The following is a 25,723-nucleotide window of genomic DNA, read 5'->3' as shown; positions in this document are numbered from 1 at the left end:
AATGCAAAAGCACTAGTGTCTAATTGAACGCATGGTCCTCTCTACAAGCAGCTGTTGGAATTTCTAGCCGAGACTGGCCTATACAGCATTCTGGAGTGCATGAAGCCGCTTGCATCCCGTCACTTTCCATTTTTTAAGCCTCCATTCCTTTGATACCCTGTGGCAAAATGGTGCAATAAAAAAATGTCATGGAGTGATCCTTCGAGTGGGCATGTTGACATCATAGCCAATAGGAACTGGTGAATTCGCTGTGAACTTTGACAGCACCTGAGACCTTTCATCGTCACTCGCCAGTCCCACTCTGTCGGTATGTGAGAATTCGGTTGGTAATGAGAGTGAGTGAATCGGCCATGAGCTTCTGACGACAGCGGTAATCGTCATTGGTCCACCCTTTAAGGGGGTTTGTGAGAATTGTTGGTGGGTATGTGAAGTTGCAGCCAAATGCTATTTGGTGAAACAGCCGTGTGCTTCTGATGGCAACTGTAGTCGTCGCTGGCTATTTCCCCTGAGTTTGGTATGTCGCCATGCCAATATTCATTTTTACCGTGTGGAACTACCTTAGTGTGGAGCCTTGTTACGTGCCAAACAATGTCGAAATCACTGCACATTCAGCTGCATGTACTGGTTGTCCACGTTTTGTAAGTAAAAAGCCCTGAAGTCTACGTAAACCCATATAGCGGCCTCACGACGCCGAAAGCACAGAGCAAACGCATTAGTAAAAAAAGCAAAAGCTTTGCACGCTCGTCATTGGACCTGCGGTTGTGCCAAGCCGTCCAATAAGATGGCTTTAGCAGCTTCGGAGAACGCGGTGTGCGGAGACACCGTATATACCCCCTTCCGGCAGCCGCTGTGCGGACAGGGCTGGCGGAGCGAACTTGCCGGAACGGAACGACCTTGCCGTAAGTACCGTCTAGTGGCCTTAAACGACGAAACCGACCGCCTGTCCGCCTATAGCGCTTGATATGTCGTCACTCTTTCGCTGCACATGAAAGTTCTATTGACAAAAAGCCGCTAAGGCCTTGGTGTTTTAGGCTCGTTTTATAGCCCCCAAAGAGTATCTTCCCAGCAATGTGTTTGTGAGTAGTAGTGAAGCCGATTTTAAAGGAACTCGAGATATTTGGCCTTGGCCCGTCATACTTCAATCGAACTCCGCACTGATTGTGTGGCGCCTGAAAATGTGTCTTCTCAGCGACGCATGAGTGTCTACTACTGAAGCCGACTCTAAAGAACTCGCTGCGTAGAAAAGCGGCTCGGGTGAAACGAAACTGCGCGCAGTCTTCTGCTTGTTATGGGCCCGTCAAAGACCGGCCACCGCGCGCATTCCGTTGCCTATAGAGCGGACGCTGCAGCTACGAATCTCCGCGTACTTGTCCGAGAGTCAGCACTGTCCAAATGGATTACCCAATGCACGTATGGGCGCCTATGACCCTCACGCGACCACTTCGGCCACGTCTACCGCGATGCGACGTAACCCTTCTTTACCGTCTCTAGCTGGAGACAATATTCACGAATGGTGACTCCCGCTGGATAGGAATGACAGCAAGAGACGAGAGGGAAGTTTGCTGCACGCCTAACGCTATTCGGCAGCTTCTTGTGCGGGCGCCCGCGTTTTTCATTGGGACTACAGCAGCTTTCGCCAATCACATGCACCTCCTCGGCGGCCGTTGTCCGAGGAGATGTTCCTTCTCCGCCATCTGCTCACGAGGCCACAAAGGCGCTCCTACGCTTCGTGTGACCGACGAACCTGTACAAGAGACTCTGACTGTACAAAAGACGCGGGCAATCACTGACGCAGGGAACCCCTCTCTGTAGTCTGCTCCTCAAACCTCGCGACAGTCTATTCCTCTAACACGAGAGCGGCTGCCCGTGCGGGGTGAGAGTGTTTTTAACACAGAAGTGTTTTATTCCCGGATACACGAAGATTTCGCTGACGTCGTAACCGTCACGGAAGTGACGCCAGTACAACAAAGCCAGTGGCCTGTAAAGGGTGCACCCCTGCACACAGGGTCTTCTTGCGGGGAAGCAACCTTTAGTACTAAAGAGTACCTTATACTTAGGGTTGTTTGTTTTCGGGTTTTATATTTTAACACGAAAGTGTTTTATGCCAGGATACCCCAAGATTTCACCGAAGTCATGTCCGCCACGGAAGTGACGCCAGTACAAATTTGCCGAAGTGACCCGCCAGCAGGACGTCGCTCGCCGAGCACACCCACAAGACAGCCGCCGATCCGCAAATCATGCTCAGCTGCAGATTTCGCTGCACATTTCACTTTCGTGTTTTACTGATTCCTATGACAGAGGAATCAACCACAGTTTATTTTCTACACCGAAAAAGCTTGGTAGTTTAAGTCGCGTCGTAAACAATATAAGCAAAGCCATGTGCAACAAAAACACGCCAATCGTTACGTCAACTGCAGTGTCGATGTGGTGTACGAAATTAAACTGCCATGCGGCCAGTCCTGTATCGGTCAGGCAGATCGTTGTATCAGTGATCGCTCACGCGAACTCGAGCGCCGCTTAAAATCAGGCACGGGCATAACGTTTCTGCGCGCTGTTCAAAGTGCAGCCGTCGCTGGCCGGCCTTCGATAAAGTTGTCATTAAAAGGCGATGCCGCGGGCGAGAAATATTTGAAGCATAGCCATACAGCAAAAGGGTAAAAATTGCGTCAGCTGCCCGTCGTTCGATCTAAAGGGAGGTAAAATGAGTAAGGTGGAAAACTACGGATCTCTCCATTCCTTCTTCCGCGGTGTTGCCGCTCTCGGCAACCGCTCGTACTTCCCGGAGTTGCCATAGGAAAAGCCCGAGCAGGCATGGGTGGCTTCGTTCAAATTATTCGAAGCGAGGGGCGTGGTAGGCTGCTATCACGCACTACTCACGCTACAGCCACTCTTTCTCGGTCTTCAGGATCGGTAACCAGAAAAGCTTTCGCCTGTTTCAGTTGGACAAAAGGGTGAAAGGGGAACCAGAAGAACCAACTAGTACGGGCTGGAAGCATTCTCTGCTCTGGCATAGCCAAATCCTTTAGTCCTAGTGCAGCGCGTGAATGAACTTGGTTGATTGCGAGAACTAATTAGCAGAAACACTTTTGAATACGAGTAAATGTGGGTACAGATTGAGTACAAATGAGTGCGGATGAGTGGAAGTAAGTAGAGATGAGTAGGAGTGAGTAGATGTTGAGTAGGACTACAAATGAGTACAGATGAGTTGGGTACGAGTGAGTACAGAGGAGGGGAAACGAAGCTTCCTAGCGCGGCCAGATAATGTCACAAGTGCTCGTCAGACGTTAAGCTAGCGCCATCTGCCGCGGGGAAAGAAACGGCGCAGCCCCCGCGATCGGCATTACACTGCACAGCCACGGAATGAATTGCGGCGGCTATCAGTTCGTCCATCAGGTGCCGCTACCCTCTCGTTCGCCCTCGCAGCTGCGAAGCTTGGCAGTGCGCCTTGGTTTTCATTGTGACATTATCTGGTCACTCGCCCGCGCTTGCCACAATGGGCCGTTTCGCCTCCTATATATTCTTGCTACGTGGTACAGATTGAGTGCGAGTACAAGTCAGGGCTAATGAGTTTGAGTACGAGTACGATTGCAAATGAGCATGTGATAAGTGAGTACGAGTGATTTTGAGTACAGGCGAACTTTTTGTGTCTAAGTGAGTATAGCGTGAAGGAAAAAAAAATCGAATTGGGTTTGAGTGAGTTCCTTCTATTTTGCCGAACTATGGTTCGGGGGCCTTTTCAAATGAATACTTCTTCACATGCATAGCGTGACTGACCACTTCTTTTCACACAATATGCGTTGGACACCTGTTATGTTTTCAGAAGTGCCTACCGTTTTGAGCATTTGTAACAATAGTCTTACAGACGAGTACCATATCATTTTACAACTTTCAGACAAGTATAATCGTTTTTTATGACGCGTCCGCTATTTAACGGACCTGTCATTCATCGAACGGCTGCGGCTAGTTTGCGCGTCGTTGCCACCTAGTGAGGTACCGCGCAAGTAAAGCACTTAAAGCACTTTTGTTCTACGGGGGTAGGGGTATAATGGCGAGTTTCAAGCATGCATGCATTGAATCAGATTTTCTGTACTAGTGATCCGTAGCTTGGAATAACGGGAAAACTATTTATGTCAGGTGCATTTTAGGAGTTTCGGCCGCGGTGGCTCAGTGGCTAAGGGGTTGTGCTGCTGAGTCCAAGGACGCGGGTTCGATTGCGTCCGCGGTGGCTGCTTTTGCAATAGAGGCAGAAAGCGAAAACACCCGTGGGTTGAAATTTCGGCGCACGTCAAAGATCTCGAGGTGGTCCAAATTAATCTGGAGCCTTCCACTGCGGCGTTCCTCATAGCGCAAGTGTAGCTTCGGAGCGTTGAACGCCACAAGGAAATCCCTGCTAGGAGTCGAGAGGTAAACAACACTACAATTCATGTGCAGTGTCTTGCTTTATCTTGTTGCAACAACACGGGCCTGCTTCGGATAGGGTTGTAATTTCCTGTAATGCCAATACCATCAAAGTGTTCCTCATAAACTAGAATGTTATACAGTCAGCACTAAAGCAGTCAGCTTCCAACCGTGCTGTCGCCCTTTCCCACTTGCCCCTACGCCCGGCGCCAGTCAGGAGACACAAGCGCGACGCCTTTTCGTTTGTGCTTCTGTACCTGGAATGACAGCTCGTCACACATCACGATCGAGGCATTGTCGAGCTCATGACGCCTGTCGGTTGCTTTGTACACGAGGCAAAAGCACATGAACCTAGTGCGACAGGGACGTTGCAAACTTTCCGGCGGGCAGTTGCAGCTAGTAAGTAGTCTTTAGAGCGGCATGTGAGCAATATTTCCGATCAACCGTAGCGTTTTACAGTGTTATATTGCACGCGCCAATTTACGAAGGTTATGGTATGTATAATGATGCATGGTTCACTTATTGCTAAGATGCTAAATGCGGACGCAAATAAATCTAGCCTCATTACAGATCAACAAGGCAACTGCGGTTCGCGCCAAATACAAATAGGATCTATGCAGGATCCCCTTGGACGTATGCAAGTAAATGTATGGATGGCAGTCCTAACACAGATTGTGTCTCGTATTGCTAAGCAACTGACGCAACAGCTAGCCAGTTGTAAATTGGCGCGATCATGTACGTTGAACGACATCCTACACTCTAGGGCATGCATACGGGCACAGATACAAACACAACAGATGTTCGGGCACGCGTTGCTTTTGCAATTATGATAATATCACGCCAACCAAAACTGCGACGCACCATTGCCAGCCGATGGGGCTCGCGACAATTTACGCACTCTCTCCGTGCACTAATCTCGACACTTTTATACACTGAAACATTTCAGACCACGTAAAGTCGAATGGAATGAAGAATGTTAGGAGTAGCACTCAGGAGGAAAGGAACTTCCTCGATCAGAGAACAAACTAGAGAAGAAGATATCATAGTGCAAATAATGAAAAAGAAAATGACTTGGGCTGGAGGAGGAGGAAGAGGATAATAATAATAATAATAATAATAGTAATAATAATTCGCAATCACTAGTTGTGTGGTTTTGTGTGTGTGTGTGTGTGTGTGTGTGTGTGTGTGTGTTATCTGGTATACGCGTATGGAACCGCTTTCTTTTAAATGAACCCTATAGTTGGCAGTCAGCGCTGCGTGCGTCATAGTGTTCCCTGGTCCTGTCTTTTGCGCTGTTTTTCAGTTTAAGACATATGCACAAATCGGCCCACGTTGCCTTTTTACCATCATTTTGACCACTTTACTATTTCCAACTCGCAGGGTAGCAAATTGGGCTACAGCCTGGTTAACATTTCTGCCTTTCTGTCACCTCCTTCCTTCCTGCCTGCCTTCCCACGTGCACGTTCGTGCTATTAAGTGCAGATAACTTTATGGGTTCGCCTTGTCGTCGTAGCTCGTTAACGGCAGATGCGAATGCCGGAATCAGTCGGCGCAGCGAGATAACGGACCCAGATTTATAGAGTCTGATGTACCGTCGTCAGGGGGTCACGCTGAGGCTTTGAAAATCACACGGTTTAAATAGTCATAACCATTCGAACCTCACGAACCGCTGGCGCTTGTCAGACATCTCCCCGGTATTTAGCGCAAAGAAAACTGCAGGTACACTTGAGGCAAAATATGTGTATATAACCGGCAGTCTCCGCGTTCATTTAGTTAGGGACGCTCGTTGGGTTGGTTTTTATGATAGTAAGCCAGAAAAGCGGCCGCGCAGGAAAAAAATGGCGCGTTCGAAATGACGCTGAAAGAGTTCAGCCGCGCAAGAAAAGAATGGCGCGTTCGAAAAACCGCTGAAAGGCTCCAACTGCGCAAGAAAAAAATTATGCGTTCGGAATGACGCAAAACAGCTCCAGCATCGAAATTAAAGCAAGCACAAAAAGAACATGACTCCCGCTGGCGCAGTTTCAGGCAGGGGGCGCGCGAGTGCTGCGAAGGCGGGAAATTGTAAATGCATTGGGTGGCAGCAGTGAGCGGATAGCTGCCTGAAGCCCATTATGGCGAATCACTGCTCTGCAATTCCGACAGCCTTCAGATTGAGTGAAACGGCTTTAATTTTTTTTATGCATGGAAGAAAACGCAGACACAGAGTGACAGAACGAGGAAAAAACATGGTCGAGCGGAGTAAAGGATATATCAAGACTTGGGCAAACACAAATATACATCGAAATACAGGCAGGCACACAGAAGCGCTGCAAAGAGGGTACCAGTCGGGGGGTTGGCCCAAAGGATTGTTCACACTGACATACGCCACCGTTTTACGAAATCAATACGTTTCTGACCGCGTAAGCTTGGTATACTTAACATATAGTCGATGCCGCCACAGAGAGACCGCCACAGACTACAGAGACCAATTGAAGGAAAGATATGAAAGGGTGAACCGCCAGGACCCACAAGAAGCGACAAAAATGGGTTTGAGACTGGCGCGATATTATACTCCTCCTCAGAGTTCGTTCCAAAATATCGCAGAAAAAGACAGCGTTTCTGTAGTCTACAAAACAGTGATCTATTATCTCTGGACGTGAGCTGAGGTGAAAGTTTGTCGCTATAATGCAATGATCTTGCATCCAGTTCGAGGACCCTATAGCTGAATAAAGGCGGACCTCGTTAATGCGTTGTGGCCTTCGACTTGGAAACGTGTGTTGAGGACATGTAATGCCGAGGACTGCATGAGTACTTTGAGCACGTTAGTTCAGAAGTAGCGACTAGGCGAGTAGCAAGGTAAGTATCCCCCTAATTGTCCTCTTCGCTTGGCGATACGAGTGCGGGCATGCGCCGAGTCATAGTAACGGAGAGAAGAAGAAGCAGAAGACGGAAAGGGACAAAGACGACAGTGGTAGTGGCGATGTTAGCGAGAGGAATTGATGGGCAATTGGGGTTTCGATCATAGCGAACTTTAATTTTACGGCCTCTTTCCGGAAATAAATTAGTATTTTGAAGTCCAACAAGGTGACGTGCATGATTCGTGTGTAGCGACTATTTCCGTCCACTACTTCTACTGTAGCATGATGTTCCGGCGGTGAAGCAAGGGTGGGTTCCAGAAGTTCTAAAGCTAAATTTGTGTAATGACTGATACTAATATTTGGGGCATAAGACAAACATTTTACACTTAGGTAGAAAGCTGGGCCAGTTGGTTCATAGTCTTTGAAGTGGAAACCAGAGTTCAGACGCGGGCGGCACTGGACGACGCTCACTCGCATGACGACACGGACGACGCTTACATGAAGACAGGAAATATAGCGTGTGTTCAGATGAGCGCGGCAGACAAAGTGGTGCCATGATCATTTCTTGTTTGAGATGAAACTTTTACATTGAGGAGAACTCTGTATCCTCGATACGAAACTGGCGTTATTTTAGTGAGAAACACTATAGCTGGTGTTGTAACAAAACATTTAGGACACGATCGGGCAGGGCTGCTTTTCACATTGCATGGTGTGGCAAAAGACCTGTAAAACAAAGCGAGAATTTTTCTGTATCCTCGTAATGTTTTGGCCAAATATTTGCATACCTGCTGCTGAATTCAGAAAAATTGAATTATTCATATTTATATTTTTTGAGAAATATATCTCGAAATTATCAGCGAGAGCAATGTCGTTCAAAAGTGGCACTTCTAAAAAATTTTTTTACACATCGGCCTGAAGGCTATGCTGCCTAGTTTTTTCGTATTTTTCCGCCAGGGGCCGCTGAATACTTCCTACCCTGCTAATTGCTCTACAAAGCAAACTTTTCAAAATACTGCTTCGCAACGTGAGCCAAAGAATGAAAATCTGTAAAAAACGGCCTTCTTCGACGTCATTTAAAAAAACGATGTTCACCAATTTTCGAGATATTTACAGATAATGGTGCTCGATAAATGAGTATTCTAGAAAGCTAAAAATGTATTTCATTATTTCTGTTTTAACTTAAAAAAATCAGGTCACATTCTACACGTTTTTAATGTGTCAACAGTTGAGTAGCAGTTCCCAGCGAAAAAAGACAAAGAATTTGGCTGTTTTTGCAGATTTTAGAAAAATGAAGCGACTGATATAAAGAAAACTTATCAGAGTAGTCATATTTACCCATTGTTCAACTTTTTAGTTGCGGAAGGCATTAAAATAATTGTGAGGTTTTTAAGGTTGTGTGTTCTACCAGAGTAAGGTTGCCATTTTTACAATACTTCGTTATCGGCTTGCCTTAGCTGTGTCAGAAACCCATATTTTTTGTTTCTGACGCTGCTTAATAGCACATTATTATTAATTTACCCCATTTGCAAGCAAGAAACCACGCTGCTGGTACTGAGAATGTTTGACATGCGATCGTCGTGGTCAAGGGTGTGTTTCCGTTCTACCTGGTACATGCGAAGTTCTAACTGCAAAAAACTTCGTCTTTTGATTTGTCCGCGTTTCAGGCTCCCTGGGATGGTAAACAGATTTGCGTTCTGAAAAAAAAAAAGACTGTTTTAGTTCTTAGAAACAGGAACTTTTATCCCACTACAAACTCTGTCTACCTTTACTTTAGAAACTCCAATGTCAACGTTATAAGGTACAGACGGGCGGCAGCCTCTCTTGAGCCCCCGGAGCCGGCGGCAGGAAGCGGGGGAAGAGACCTTAGATTTGCTTCAACTGCATGCGCGGGCCAAGAACAGTGCATTCTGAACACCACTTTTGCGGCCAATCGGGAAGACGCTTCCTAATTCCAATCAGCTGTTCCCGCCAATCACTAAGACACAAAGTTCAAAGAAGACGCGTGTTCCGGTGAGAGAGTTTTAGTCGTAGACAAAGTAGTTGGTACCAAACTCCAACAAAGTAGAAAGGGAAGAGACAGAAAGTGCCGTTGGAACTAGACAGGAACTGGGCGAACACCACGGGGTCGCGGCATGCTACGGCCGCGCTGCAAAGCAGCATTTCGTTCTTCCCTCGCGGTCCTGAAATGCGCCGTTTGCACGCAGGCACCTGATGGAGAACGAGATTCACACGGTGCAGCGGGGCGCCTTCGCGGACCTCACGGCCATGGAGAGACTGTGAGTATATCGATCCGCTCGCTGCCGTGTTTACACTGGCGCGCTGTCCCCGAGCGCATTGAATCGGGACAACACCTGGGATAATGCCGCGGCGCCCTCCCCGCGCGCGCTTCCCCAGCAGCCTGGCTAACGGAGCCAGCTACCGGGGGACGCCAAGGGAGACGTCGGCAGGAGCACGGGAGCGGATGACATTTGCGCCGCCTTGTTGGAATGGGGGAACTTCTTACGATGCAGCGGGGCTCATAAAACTCGATCGGCGCCAGCAATCAGGCGCCGGGGGAAATTCTGCGCGGTTGCTTTCCCATAACAGCCTATTATACCAGCAGCACCGGAAATCGGGGTCGAAATAGGGACGAGCGTACCTGTCAGAAAAATAACCGAAAAAAAAAAGGAGATAATTAGTGATTGCGAAAGTTTATCTCAAGGTAGCAACTGAGCTGGTATGAAGACGTTGCGAAGGGTGGGTCAACACTGGAGTCTTGTAATGAAATATGATAGCAATATTCAGGAATATTAACTGTGGATATGAAATCGAGGGTTGAATATTTTTGTGTTCTGAAAAACAAGAAAAGGGCTAAGCGTATGAGCGGGTGGGCCACCGAGGAAAGGTTTTTTCCTCCATGGCCGCACAATCGCTAACAGTGAGCAGTGGGAGACCGTGCTGCTCAGCTGCCGCCCGCAAGATCTACTCCTGCCATCGACTCTGGTCCGTCCAGCTGGCTGAGGATGCTGCCAGAGCCCGGGGGCTCACGGTCGACGACTAAGCACCACAGTTGGCCAACTCAGTGAAGTTTATTCTCTCTCTCTCCGTGGGGTGAGCAGAGCACCAATGTTGCCCGCAATTCTTTGACGTCTACCTGAAATGAGAGGTTAAGACCCAACCAAACGGAAGCATAATATGGACGTAATCGCGTGTCGACGAACTCTGCGTGAACCAGATATCCGCGCACTGCTCCTGCGCGCACCGCACGCTAAAACCAGTCCCGCTCGCGCGTTTCAGAGTGGACGGCTGGTTGAACGGCGGAGTTAGTATGGCAGAGCGAGAGCGTTTATGCCCAACTCAAAAATGAGTTGTCATGTAAAAAAAAAAAAAAAAAAGAAGAAGAAGACAGCCCGGCTTTCATCGTTCTTTGTTCGGGTGCATTTCAATGGGCAGAACTGGAAAATACAAGCTTCGGTTGAAGCCATGTCCTATGGCGTTAGGTCTAGGCCGTTAGTGCGCGGCATACGTACTCCTTCCTACGTACGTGCGCTTACGTCGATTTGCGGGTACGTCGTTGTTGCGTGTCCATGCGGTTGGGCCTGTACATTCTGGAGGTGCCGGTGCATTGTTTTTTTTTTTTTTTTTTGCTGCGCGCCGCTTATTGTTTGTTTTGCCATTTTGAAGCGTTTTCACTGCATTTAGCCGTTCGCGGGCCTGGGCACCAGAAGGCTGTCTGCTAATTACAGCTTGCATATCAGTTTTATATGAAAGTGCAGCTCAGTCGACTCCGAATGGCTGTGGTTTTATATCAAACGAAGTGTTCTGACAAACGTTGCCCTCATGGCCAATCGAAATACGTGCGACCAACGTACGCCAGGCGTATTTTGGCTCTGCGTCGCCATGGCAGTGCGCGTTCTCACTGAGGGAAATTCAGTTTCAAGCATTAAAAGGGGTTTCGGCGCGGTCTTTGCAAAAGCTCTTTGCAAAAAGGCCAACTCGGTGTGAAAGCCCTCGTCTACGGTGGTCCCTCGGAGATCAAGCTGTATATGACTAGGATCTGAGGGTCTTGCACCGGCGGCAAAATTTTCTCAGCGAGGTGTGTTCAGCGCGTGGAAAAAATCCATAAAAATTTAGTAGTGGCTTAGCTCTGCTGCTATGCCAGGATATACGTAGCGTGAGCTAAGGTTCAGCAATCCAGTCCAGTCCAGTCCAGTCCTGCCCAGTCACTGCTCCTCGCGCATGCTCAGCACGGCTCTTAACGAGCGACGCGAAACGGCTATCAACCGGCTCGGGTGCAGCGTCAGACTTGGCTACTGCGCAATTGAGGCGAATACCTGGGCACGCGCCTGCGCCAGTGCGTCTGGCGCGGCTATGACGCAACACAATCCAACACAATCCACTTTAATCCAATCCAAACCAAGCCAATCCAATGTCCCTCGCGCTTGCGCAGAACGGCCCTTCACGGCACACGCGAAACTGCTCAACCTCGGCCAGTGTAGCTTGCGCTACGAAAATAGAGAGGTCTTTCGAAGGTGAAGCCGACTTTAAGGGGTCGGTGCGAGCTTGGTTAGTTGGCTTTCCGACATTGTGTGTTGTGCAGTGAAGCATGGCCATCTACGGAGGGAGTATGTTACGGCCCCACTTTACACTCTCCACTGCCGGCACCTCTTTCCCGAGTCGTGTATTTGCGGTGAGCGCGACCACGGGCGGCGCTGCGACGCTCGCCTGCGTGACGTCGGCTTAGGGATTCTCGCGTTTGTCGTCTGCTTCACTCGGGCTCGCTCTCCCGGCTGTTTCTTTGTGGACTGTGGACGTCTGATGCTTGTCCGCACCAGGTTGGGCATGTGCGTAACTTATCACAATAATAGACATAAAATCGCATACACTAGCTCAAGGCGTAAGTTAAAGTGCAGTTTTGGATACCGCTACGGAAGAAACATTGCCGGCGTCGCCCCATTCCTTGCGAAGCCGGTCCTGTGCGGAGCACGAAGAGTCGGAGCTAGGCGTCTGTAATCGAGCTTCTGTCATGGAACATTCATGGAACATCCAGCTACTAATAACCGACAACAGCGAAATTGCAAGACCAAACCAAACTCAATGCCTTCGGGGCTGTCGGCTTTGGCAGAAGACATTACGATTCCCGGTAATCATATGGAACGTAAAACAGTTTTTGCAACCTTGCCGAACGATCGAAGGTATTGTATCACATCACTTTAGGTTGTCATGGCAGGAAATACGTCGACATGCACTACGGGCCGCAAAAACTGTAGGTTGAGTCCCAAGTAACCCACTGTGTGTACAGGCGCGTGCCGGTTTTATACCACGCTCCTAACCAGTATGGATGTTTATTGAGGAAAACGAGTCACGTCTACGGTAAAGATACAGTAACACTATGCCTGTTCAGGCCTGCAGGGATATTTCAGTGCATTCCCCACAGCCATGTCTTCCCAGTATTCAGATTTGCGTTATAGGAAAACCGCACTCACGAGGAGGAGGAGGAGGAAGAGCGGGAGAAGGAGAACTCTAGCAGTAAAATCGAGCTGACTAGTCGTCTGGTCCAGGACAACTGAGTAAGAGTAATTTTCTCCAAATAATAGATCGCCATCCCGGGTTTGTTCTTTACCGGGTTTCTTCTTTACGCTTGAAAGAGTTGAAAAGAGCTCCTTGGAAATATTCATTGGTTTCGATTCTTGTAATATATATACACGTATACTATTTATTGCGATCGTTAGCGAGTATATCAAGCGAGTATACACCGTAAACATGCCATGATTGTCCGGATTAATTCGCTATGATAACAATGGTTACGATATAAATTCGGAGCATCAAAGCCGCCTTCGAGTACTCTGGACAATGTTGGCTGGGGCTCGATCGCGGTGGCGTAGCAAAAACCTTCACATTGTATTTGCATGTGAATAAACAACGCAAGCTGCGGATATGCGCTTTCTTGCAAGTAGCCATTACGGAAGCCAATTTGTGAAGAAGGGAATGTATGCCATGCATACAGCCTGAAGAAAGTATCCTCACAATCTCTGTGAGCCTCCCAAGCATCCCCAAACCTACTAATAAGACGTTTGTGACGGTTATTAATAAATTAATTAATATTAAGATCAATGCGTTGGGCACAGAAAAACACATTCATCTGATGCAAGTAAGCAACGAAAAAAATAGAAGTCAGCCACTTTATTTCCTGCTGTGCGATGCGCGTGTACGTAGCACTAGACTGCTAAGTTGTCATAAGAGCATCTCAAAAATACTGTAGGGAAGCCAACGCATTTTGAATACTTATCTGGGCGCTGAACCTCGCGAATAAGCTAGAAAGAACGGGTTGAACACGAGCTTCTGACCGGTCAGAAGCTTTCTTCAAGAAGAAAGTTGTTCTTTCTGTGTGCGGAAAACTTGTGGGGGATACAGCTTGAAATTATTCAGATGTGTCAGGAGGTGGCAAAATTAACTGAATTACTAAAAATACGCTTTTTAACGCATTAAAGCATCAAAGAGGGCGATTTCGAGCACAGGCACTACTGCCCTTCACAAGCAGAGTGTAGCAGACGACAGCGGCGCGAGTCCCTAAGCCGACGTCAGAGCCAGGGGGCGCCACTCAAACATATGCGGGGCGTCTCTGTTCTTTCATGACATTGCGCAATCATGCGCGCTCTTCGGCCGCCAGCTGTGCGGCGCACAAGAGCCTGCGCTGTGATTGGCGTAGCCGTGCTAGAATAAAACGGCGCTGTATTCGCCCACTAATCGTCTGTGTCTTTAGCCTCTGACATAGAGATCGGGCCACTGGCCTTTTAATTGAATATTGGGAAATCACCAATGTAGCTAAACACCAACATAGCAAATCCAACCAGAGCGCCAGATTCGCTGGATTTCCCTCTTCTCAGGGTGGAAAGGGTCTGGCTTTTAATGAACACCTGCCGTAAAAAAAAAAAAAAAATGTCAACGTGTAGGCGCTACTTTTTAAAGCGAAGCTTTATGTGGCTATTCGAAATGTAAATCCGGCGGTCCTGTGTGCGCAGAAAACTGCTCCGCCGCAACGCGATGCACATGCGCGAGGAAGGCAGGTTGGAGAGGAGTTATGGCGGAGCAAGCATCTGGCGGCTCAAGCGATAACAGAGGGCGGTGCGAACGGGGCCAACGTTTATAGACTTCTCGGTAAATTTGTCGTGTGTAGAAAACATGAGGAAACAGTGCTCGCATTTTTTAAGGGAGAGAGGGCATGTAAAAATCTATTGATTGATTGATTGATTGATTTCTTCTTTTGTTTCTTTAAGTGTAGGTGTTTTCTTAAGTAAAAACAGGGCAGTGAATTGTGGTATTCAACAGAGTTTTGTGCTAGGGCCTCTTTTGTTTAATATTTATGTTAACGATCTTGCGAATGTACCACCAAAATCCAAACTTTATATGTACGCTGACACTGTCTTAGCCTTCCTGAGTAGTTTGTATAGTGAAGTTGCAAGAATTTTTCAGACTGATATATGCTATTTGCTCGACTGGTTTGTTTCTAATCGTATTTTTATGAATAACTAAAAACACGGTCCTAACTACACGATAGTGGCTGCCGCCAGTGTTTCTGTCCAACTGTGCCACTATCAAGTACTGTAAGTATTTAGGTTTAATATTCGATGAGACATTAGCTTGGGACACGCACATTGAAGGAGTGGTGAAGCGCTTACGGGCAGTGTGCAGTTTTGATCAATAGTATGGTACGGGTTAACTATCTGCGGTCATGCCTCACAATACCGGCTAAACATATTAAACCGTATGGTAAAAAGAATATCTCGCAGCATTTCATATGAAATACTCATGGAACTAGAAGTGCTGCTTGTCGACAAACAGTTCGCCGTTGATGCGCTTTGCAAACATTATTTTTTAAATACCTTTAAAGTAGACAACAAAAAATAAAGACCTTTGCGCCGTACTGAAAATGATACAATTCCCCCTGTTTTCTCCAATTATGGGAAAAGAACACGATCCTACCATGTACCTCCTCTTTTTAGTAAACTTGAAGTAGGCGCTTCCCTTTATAGATAAAAAAAAAAGCATTGTTCCTTCGCTTATGGCTAGCCGAAATTCCTTGATTAATCAGCTAGACACCCGCACACTTGACATGCTCACGCTCATATTCTATAGGTTTCATAACCGGTTGCGTATTTAAATTTGCATTGCATATGTTCTTCCGTTACATTGTGTTTGTATGACGAATTTGTTTTCTTTTTTTTTAGTCTGTGTTGTGTAACGTAGTAATTGTTCTGCCAGAGGAAATTTCCGCCTCCTCTTTGTATATTGTGTAAAGAGCACAGACATGCGCCCCGTGCATGAAGTTTGGCTGGAAGGTCATACGTACTTTTCCTGTACTAAAGGTTATTATTATTATTATTATTATTATTATTATTATTATTATTATTATTATTATTATTATTATTGTTGTTGTTATTGTTGTTGTTGTTGTTGTTGATGTGGGGTTTAACGCGCCGATGCTTCACAGGCGATGAGGCGCACCGTAGTGGAGGGCTCCGGATTAATTTTGACCATCTGGGGATCTTTAACGCGCGCCGAAATCTCGAACACACGAGCGAATTTTCGCTTTCCCCCCCCCCCCCCCCCCTTACCAGAAAAGCGGCTGCATGTAGAAGTCTACTCAAAAGTAAAAAAAGAAGCTTCGGGATTCACGGCGCTTGCTCGACATAAGATTGCGATGGTTCTTCGGAGACATTGCAAAGTTGTTGGTAGTCGTGTTGGGAACACACGTAGAAGCAACGTAAGCTTTATTTATCGTTCACGACAGGAAAACAACTATCGGTAGTGTTATTTCACTGGAACTGCAGAGTCAGTGGCCTCGGTCTGTTTCCTTCTTCTAGGGCGCGGAAATTTTGAGCTGGACCGTGACCTCTGCGCGTGGTATCATGCTTCGATCTGGTATTTCGAACAGAGGCGGCTGTCGTTCGATGACAAGTGCCGCTTCTCGTCTCGTTCCCACGAGCAGAAAGGCCGCGGCGACCGAGCAGTCAGTAAATCGCGTGCGTGCCCGACCTCGCAGCTCTGGAAACGCGAAACATCCCCTCTTCGCGAGTGCAGCCAAACGCAGCACGGGAGCCTGTTTGTCCCTGTCCGTTGGCTGTAACAATGTGGAGCAGTTGTGCGTGGTTGATTGCAGCGCTGGTGGCTGTGGCCGGGTCAGCTCTCTCAGGTGGGAAACCGTCAGTCCGACCGCGTGACTCACACGCTGCCGTCTATGACTTCGCGTCGCGGTGGTGGAGCGGTGTGCTGTCGCCCGAGCCGCTGCTAACGAGCCGGGAGATTAAGTGACGCGCCCTTCTCGTGACGGGGGCGCTTGGGAACAGCGAGAAAGAGCGAGGTGCCTCTTTGTACTTTTGTTCCCCCCTTCACGTGTGTCGAGTTGCGGTACTTATGTTACGTCGTTGCGGCCTAACGAGGACATTTCGGCGTTGAGAACGGAAAGGGTGTGTCTTGAGCTGACGCCCTCGCCATTTGCGGAGCGTTTTGCTTCGAAGAAAGACGTCTGGAGTGGCCCATTATCGTCCTTGGGGATGCACATATCCGCTTCAATTAGACTTGCATCAAGCACAGAAACTGCGGTTTATGTATAGGACAGTAGAAAAAGATTAAAAATAGGTCTCCCCTAACTCATTTAAAATGTAGGAGGAGGCTATGATGATTCCAATTTTGGGAGTTACTTGCGGAATCTCCACGTAGGAGGCACGTGTTGTGGAGGGCGGCGGATTAATTTAGACCACCTGGTGAGCTTTAACGCGTGTCAAAACGCCGACACAGAGGCGTTTTCGCTTTTTGCCTCCATCAGAAATCGACGGCCGCCGTGGCTAAGATGTTCTCGGGCTCTGTAGCACAACGCCTTAGCCTCTGAGTCGCTGCGGCAGTGATGATTAGGATGATGATCATGATGACGCGTCGTTACGTACTAACGCACGTACAGACAAGGTTTTCATACATCATTTTCTAAGATAAAATTTCTTTCCTCCAGAATACTGGCGACGTAAGCGAAATTGCTAAGAAACTGCTTAACATATATAATCAGCCTTCAATGATATTTTGGTCTCCGCTTCGGATGGTATATGTACCGGGAAAAATGCGTGATGGCAGTACTTGGTCACGTACGACGCTCGGACAGATTTTGCTTTAGCATACATAACCTTATGCGATTAAAAAAAAAAGCCCCACAGAACTTCGTAAAACGGGGTACCTGAAGGACATCAGTGAGTGGGCCGTCTGCTGCTCGGTTTAAGTCACGGAGCACTATGGGTGACAGAGCCACGTGCGCGGGGTATTGCGGCAATCGAGGTTTCGGAGCGTGCGCGGGCACAAGGCAACGCTCTGTCCTGTAAGATACTCTCGTAGGAAACTCGGGCGGCTCTTCTTAATGGCGTACACGCGCCGCGCTAGCGCAGCGGGTGCGGCGGGTGTCTAGTCTAGTGCACCGGCCGTCGTGCGGCTGATGAGCACGAGGACGCGGATGCGTTTTTTTTTTTTTTTTTCACGCAGGCGAAAAACAAGAACGCGCCAGATTTCCCCACGTTAAAAATGGCCAGGTATCGGCAGCACTACGACGCGCCTTAGAGCCCATGTGTATGCAGCTTTATTGTCGCTGAAAACCCCAATTGGAATTGAGACTCGAATCTGCACGTTGCAGTTCCTAACTAAGTGAGACCCCAAATGATGTGATGCGGCACATGAGAGCCTAGGTGAGCATTTAGAAAACGGGCCGCGCTCACGCTTGGCCACCGAAGGTGTTTCCGACGCCTGTCCGTCGTGCCGAGAGGGAACTCTCGCACACAGAACGGCGGCAACGAAAATAAGCCTCTCCTTCTATCAGCGCCGCTTCTGTAGCGGCGATAAAGATGGGAGGCTGCGCATTCAGATCCATCCGGAATTGGCCGTAAGTGGCCGGCTGTGATGCGCGCGCTCTCCTCGTTAACGCATCGGCCGTTCGCCCCCGACCGCCGGCGATGAGCGCGTGGGCAGCGGCGGCGGCGGCGGCGGCGGCACCTCCTCGTTGCCGGGCAACGGGCGCCCACGCCGGCGAGTTAAACGCGCCCATGTGCACGCCCCCTCTCGCACCGCAAGTGCTGGTGGCCTCACCATCTGCGCGCCGCCCGGCTGCTGGGATAATCCACCTGTGCCCCGTTCGACGTGGGGCCCAGCAGCGGACGTCTCGCTGTGTTCTGCAGGCCACTCGTCGCAGCGAGATTCGTGCCCGAGGCCTCTTGTGCGGCACCAGCTGGTCCATTCCCGGCAGCCGTTCCTTGGGTTGAGGCAGAAACGCTCGGGTACCTTATTCGGCGCAGGCTGTCTCAGATCTTTTGGCTCCAGCCCGTCGCACTCGCCTATTGGTTCTTTTATGAATCCCTGAATTTGCTCAGGTACTAGCAGAAGGGGTATGTTTGATATTTACGGTGGGTTCGGAAAAAAAAAAAAGAAAAAGAAAAAAGAACGGCCGTTTACACAGCCAATTAACTTGTGACCAGTTTTCTATCGTTGCTTCCCAGCTTAGAAATGAATGAAGCCAGGATTTCTCGCATCTCTTCTTTTTGTGGCGCAGAGTAAGCCATGTCAAATTACGAGTAACGTAGCGTTGGCTACAAAAAGTTCCTCAAATGCACAAGCACGTTCGTTGATCTTCTTTCCGTTGACAGCTTTGCATGCGACGCCATAAGCTTTTGCAGTTATTGGTCTAACAAACCGTAAAGAGTGGAAATTAATTTATCTGCATTAATTTCGGCTTTCTCCAGTTTGGGCGACAAAAGCATCAAGACGGTTATTGCCGACCGGTCGGCAATGTCTGTTAAAAAGCATCAATACTGAAATTTGCAAGTGTCAGCAGGAAATGCTTTTGTCGCTTGGTAATTTATAAAACATCGGGGAGCTTATTAGTGTAGTTGAAATGAAAAAAAAAATATATATATGTAAAGGTATGCTTTATCTGTTGCAGGCATTTTTGTTTGATTGTTGCTCACCCTATACCAGGACAGTAACAATGCTACACGTAAGTAACTTCAAAGATCACTATTATCTCGTTGAAACTCTTGAATAGTGACCCTGACGCGGCTATATTGACTCGAAAATTACTATCTTGCAAATTGCGTCTTCTGAGTGCTTGGTTTCAAGCTTCACATGTTATCTTGGCCTCCCGTCCCCTTGCGGAAACTGTTGGGTCCACGGGAATAATGCACGAAGTGGGAGTAAACAGTCGTTTGCATGGTTGCTTTTTTAAGGCTAGGCGAAAAGCTAGCGTGCGGCTGCTACTACGGCTGCTACTGACCACATTATGTATACGGGTGTCCGTTCCTGTGTTCGTGAGTGGGTTTCCACATCTTCTCAATATATTTTATTGCATATAGGTGTACGGCGCTGTAGACATATACTGTCTATAGCTTCGTATTGATAGATACTGCATTATAAGTCGGTGTTGTAATAGTAGGTGAATGTGCGCCAGATGTATTGTTACATTACATATTTTATACGCTTTATAACATAGTTTTTACGGGCGCATGGGTAGGTGGCCGCATGGCCATGGCGTCCGGTGGGCCGGCTCCAGTATTTGCTCGCTGTGTCTGTCGGCTGAGTAAGGGCACGGTGTTGCAGTGCCAGTGTGCGCAGGGATCGGGTGTAGTGCGAAAAGCAAGTCTGCCGTACAAACACACTTCGCTGAAGATTACTATACTCCTTAAAGGGACCATGAAACACTCTTTGAGCAGTGCAAATAAACCTTCGCGACGTTTAGATTTCATTGGCGGGAATACCTGAGCCACATATTATACGTGCAAGTAAAGCGGTGAGCGCGCAAATCGCCCTGAAAGACGCGGAAAAACCAGCCGCGCTCTCTTCAGTTTCTCTCATTATGCACCACTGGCGCCGCCGAAATGACGTCATTTGTGCCGTGGCTGTCCTATTGGCTGTCGCTGGTCGACTTGCCCACTTATTTCTCGCAGTTCCTGTGACGATCCGTCGCATTCGGCGATGTGCATTAACCTCTTCTATGCCTGATCCTGTACGAACAGTTTTGCTGTTTCTTTTGTGGTCCGAATTACTCCACCTTGGGGATTTCCCCTTAATCTGGTCGATTAGCGTTTCTTTTGTCTTTTGAGTGCGCGCGGAGTGTGAGGGATGAACTCAATACCTTCCTTTCAACCAGAACACTCGACGGCAAACGTTTATTGCTTCAAAAACGCCCTACCAGCCTGAGCGCTTGCTTGCGTTGGACCAGACCGGAAATAGACCCCTCCACGTTGCGGAGAAGAGGCGAAAACTCCCCGGCCTATCATGCATCGAAGGCCGCAGAAGAGCACGCCACGAGCCGGCCCCCTTTCCGGGAGAGAGCGCGCAGGTTTCGTCACGCTGCCCGCGATCGAGTTGAGACGAAACGATTATGCGCGATTTCTCTTCGCGCGTAGTTTCGGTGGTAGCAAACGGATTTTCATGATTCTTGCGGAATGAGATTTCTGGTACAATCGACTTTACCCCGAAATACATTCCGAGTAGTCGATGGAAAGTACGGCAGGGTCCCTTTAATGCGAAGTTTGTGCGCAAGGCGAACTACTGGATTACTGCCAAGGAGGTGACTGCGCATATACCTGCTGCGTCTCAGGAAGTGATCGCCGCATCAGCGAGCGCACGAAGGCGCGCGATATACTCTCGCGTTGCCTCGTAGCGCGTCGCCGCGGCGGACCTCGCGCCTTTCGCCAAACTTTCATCTAGGGTCTGATGATGATGACGATTGAAGTGTGCTGACACTTCATCTTACCCTTTATGAACGCAATCATTTCGTCGTAATCCTAATTTTTGTCTGGGTATTTATTGATTTCATCTTCCAATCTATCAGCGATGATCTTTAACTGCTCATTGTTCAAATTAGTTCCTCCTATTGTACCTATTTCTACATTTGTCGGGGTTACGCCTCCAAAGTGCAAGCTAAGCCGCTTGTGGTCGCTTCCTCAGCTGTCTGTTCCATTTTCATCTATCCTCATTTCCCGCTGCCTTCCGTATACTGTCTCGGATACTAAACTGTAGTCTATATGCTGGACTGTCTGTTACCGTTTTTCCACGTTATTTTTCCGTCACATTTGCTTTCCGTGTTTACTATTACAAGCCGGTTTTCCTGACATAGATCTAGAGAACCGTTGTGGTCTGTGTATCCATCCAAACCTTCTACGTATATGGGCATTCATATCTCCAACTATGATTATTTCGCCCGAATCTTTGAACTCGTTTATATGTCTTCTCAAACATATATCTCTTCTCCTCATTTTCGTCCCTAGCACTACTTCTGGTCCACAGATACACCACTCCTAACCATGTTTTTTTCCCCTCTATGGTGACTCTAACCCATAGATGCTCTTTACAGCTTTCATGCACTCTCTGCCAGTCGGTGCCTTGTTTAATGAGCATGCCAACACCTCCCCCTGTCTTCATTCCTGTGGTCCTGTTGCAACCTTCCCAGACATAATTGTCTATGACAGGTGGGGCTTCTAGGTCTCGGAGGGGAGTTTCGGCTAAATTAGCGTACACGTCTATTCCTTCCCGTTCAAGTTGCTGTTGAATTTCCACCCACTTATCAGGCTTTCTGCCTCCCTGCATATTAATATAGCTGGTTAAATATTTATTGCATTTGCTTTTCCCTTTCCGCTTACAGGGTCTATTTTTGTCTTTTACAAAATTGTTTGCTCCATTGTTTCCACTTAAATCGCTTCTGTCAACGTTCTCAGTTACGTCTGTAGGTTCTCCGTTTAGCTCTAGGCCTGGCTGCCTCCCAGCGTTGAGTGTGCATGTGTCCCTTGCTTCCCCTTTGTCTCCTAGTTTGCTTTCCTTAGCAGCGCGGGGCCCCCTAAAAAAACTACCGCTCTCCCACCTAAGCGCCTTGTTTCCTAGCTTGGGGCTGAAGTGAATCCCGTCCCACTGAAAAGCTTGCCTATGTCCGATGTTGCCCACTACCCTGTTCCCGTCTATCACTTCAAGCCCAAGTTCCCTGCCGCACCTCACGATCTCGCTGTTAGCAGCGAGTACTGCCCGCTCGGTGTGCACGCCCTGCTTCATCACCTCCGGCACGGTGCAGACTGCAATGAGCACATTTGGGGCCGTCGCCGCAGGTCCTTTACCCCCTTCACTTTCTTTCCCTCCTCTCCCTTTTCCCTCCTCTCCCTTTAGAACATCGTTAAGCCCCGCGGCAATCACCACAAGGTTTCTAGCTTTACTAGACAAGGCCAGCTGCCCCTTCGCTCCAGTCATCACCGTCTGCATCGTTTGACCAGAGAAACACCCCACCTTCACATGCTTATACCCCTTTACCCTTTACACTATGGCAGCGCTGCTCCTCTTCATGTTAGAGTCACCCGCAATGATTACCACGCTATCACTTACCATGCTAACCCCCTCCTCCCCAAATATTTTCGGGCTTAAACGTTTTCAGTGATCCGAAAATATATACTGCGAGGACTCCTGTCGACCCATGACTGCCTCTCCAGTGACTGTAACGTCGGCCTGCCCTTTCATGAGGGTGCCCTACACCACCCTCTTTCCGTTGCCCGCGGGTGCCCGCCTTGGAAGCCAGGCGCGGCTCACCAATTTTCTTCGACCATGTCTGCGTGGAGGGGTGTTGTGTTTCTTCACAGCAGCGCCCGCTGGAGTAATGGAAGCCGCGCCGCGGCGGGCAGAGCGCGTGAAAGGGAACTTTGAACGGCGCAAGCGCACGCGCACCCCGCGGCTCGAGTCGTCTGTGTACGGGGGTAGTTGCAAAAGTTCGCTCTGACTGGGCGCTTGCCCTCGTTGCATGCTACTTGTGGTAGCAACACAAAACGGCGCGCTGCAACATCCAAACGAACGAAACTCGCGTCTTACTTCGAAAAGGTCCTGGCGGAGCATGTTGGTGACGGGGAAGAACTGCCGGCGGCAACACTGCGGGAGGGCCAAGTGCGTCGGAACATCACCAGCGACTCACCGAAGCACGGAGGCCCATGTGAATCACCTAAGAACAAATCACAATAGTTCTTAAAAAGCGACGAGCGCGACTCTCACGTGCGACAGGCAAATGGTGGCTGTGCAACTCCAAGTGACTTTAACTGTACAGCCAACGGCGTACAAAGCGAAGAATTGCCCGTGGATGGGAGTTCCGCAGCACCTGCATATTCTGCTTCACGTTACCTCCGTGCGTCGACTGTAAATGCGTTGGTGCGTGGAAGAACTTTCAACCGACAGCGTTAGTGATGCCGAAACGCTATGGGAGAAATTTAGAGAAATGATTTTCCACTGCATAGATAACTACGTTCCGCATAAAGTTAAAAAAAGCTGAAAACATAATCCATGGATAACACGCGACACATGCTAAACGTGAAGTAAAACGATTTAGAAAATCTTTGAAAGCAAAGTCGGAAGCATCGGCTGGAAACAAACTTGCTGACGCCCTTAACGACTTGGATTCGAAAGTAAAAGGTAGCTAAAAAGGATTACTTCTGCCAAGTACTCCCAGGCTTTCTAAAAATCTCCCATTGTAAGTTTTGGGATTACTTAAGCTCAAAAAAAGCCGAAAAAAAAAGGTAAAAACCCAAGGCAAAGATTCTGTCACTGCTGGCTCGCTAAATGATTGCTTTAAATCCGTCTTCACTGTGGACGACAATAATATGCCACACATAGATAAGCAAAATCAACACCATTTAGATCCATTATCTATAACTGAAGCAGGAGTGTTAAAGCTGTTGCTGAACCTTGACACAAAAAAGAGTAACTGTCCTGGCCAGAGGTCGGCGAACTCACTCATGAGTCCACTCACTCAGACTCATTTGGACTCAAACTCACGCGTGAGTTTGAGTATGAGTGAGCGCGAGGCTAGTGTGGCATGGTGAGTTTAGTTTGAGCCGAGTGATCCCGACTGAGTTTGAGTCCGATTGAGTTTGAGTACGCCTGAGAACTTGTGAATTCTGAGTCCATTTTGAGTTCTGAGTACATTTTGAGTTTGAGTCCATTTTGAGTTCTGAGTGCATTTTGAGTCCATTTTGAGTTCTGAGTACATTTTGAGTTTGAGTCCATTTTGAGTTCTGAGTACACTTTGAGTTTGAGTCCATTTTGAGTTGTGAGTACATTTTGAATTCTGAGTACATTTTGAGTTTGAATCCATTTTGAGTTTGAGTCCATTTTGAGTTCTGAGTATGAGTCCATTTTGAGTTCTGAGTACATTTTGACTTTGAGTCCATTTTGACTTTGAGTCCATTTTGAGTTCTGAGTACATTTTGAGTTTGAGTACATTTTGAGTTTGATTACATATTGAGTTTTGAGTGCATTTTGAGTTCTGAGTACATAGGAGTTTTGAGTCCATTTTGAGTTTGAGTACATGTAGCCTAGCAGGCAGCTATGGTTGACTGTTAAGTTTCATGCGTCACTGTGGGCTCGGAATTCAGGTTACCTGCGGGTACGGCACCAATCGCGATCTGCATGATCGGTTGGGAGGGAGGGGGTGTCTGATTTTTCTTAGTTTCTTGTTGAATTTTCATGGCCATAAGCACTTGCTGTATACTTAATTTTCGCGGCTGGGCACGTGAGTGATAATTGACTGGTGAGGTCATAAAAAGGGTTGTCTTAACTTTTCCTCCTGACGGATCCACTAAGAGCGTGGGAAAGGGTGGTGGGAAAGCACACGGCGGCGCTGGCGTGCTGGTTGTTCGCCTGCTACTGTTAACGGCTTGATATACTAGGGGTCACAAAGGAAGAGGTGAGAGCCGGGGGGAAATGGGGGCGGGGGCTGTCCTTTCTGCTGTTTCAAATGAATTAGCTAAATTGACTGGGCAGCGCCCCTTAAAACAGAATAATGACCACATTAGATTGGGTGAAAAGTGAAACTGATGAGGCTAAGGCGTGTAAGGTATCAAATGAAAGGTCCGGATGAACGGAATCATGGGGGGTAAATAAAAAAATGCTTCCTGATCGATGTCATCAGGCAGTCATAATGAGTCATAGATTGGGTTAAAATTCAGAATGACGCTGCGAGAGCATGTGGGGAATCAAATTCAAGGTCTCGATGTGTGGAATCATTCGGGACGAAAATGAGTTATGGATATATCATGGCGTAGTCATGGTAAGTCATAGATTCGGTTAAAATTCAAGTTCATGACGCTAGGGCGTGTGACGTATCAAATTAAAGGTCTCGATGAGGGTAATCACGTGCTTCCTGATTATTATCATGACATAGTCAAAATGGGTCATAAATTAGGTTAAAATTTACAATGATGCCACTGGGTGTCCGGGGCATCAAATTAAAGGTTCCGATAAGGGAAATCACGTGGGACAAAAATGTGGTAGGGCTATATCATGAGATAGTCATGGTTAGTCATTGATTGGTTTAATTTCAAATTGATTCCGCCAGGATGTGATGGGTATCAAATTAATGGTCTTGATGAGCGGAATCACGTGGGAGAAATACAAAAATGCTTCCTGGTTATAACCATTATATTTTCATGGCGAGTCTTATATTGGGGTAAAATTCG

At 48.0% G+C, this 25,723-nt stretch overlaps 1 protein-coding gene across 1 annotated transcript in view; it reads left to right on the top strand.

Annotated features, from left to right (window-relative positions):
- The window catches only part of LOC144156355 (protein slit-like), a 418,661-nt gene that overhangs the window by 110,042 nt on the left and 282,896 nt on the right, over window positions 1-25,723 (top strand). Inside the window, 1 exon segment of the mRNA XM_077688358.1 lies at window positions 9,440-9,511. Within this exon segment, the coding sequence (XP_077544484.1) occupies window positions 9,440-9,511 (72 nt within the window).

This window comes from Haemaphysalis longicornis, unplaced genomic scaffold (genome assembly GCF_048455015.1).
Source record: "Haemaphysalis longicornis isolate Haplotype H1 unplaced genomic scaffold, Haemaphysalis longicornis Haplotype H1 scaffold_1, whole genome shotgun sequence".
NCBI classification, from domain to species: Eukaryota; Metazoa; Arthropoda; class Arachnida; order Ixodida; family Ixodidae; genus Haemaphysalis; species Haemaphysalis longicornis.
Note: the sequence above shows the minus strand (reverse complement) of the source record. Positions and strands in the feature narration are given on the sequence as shown.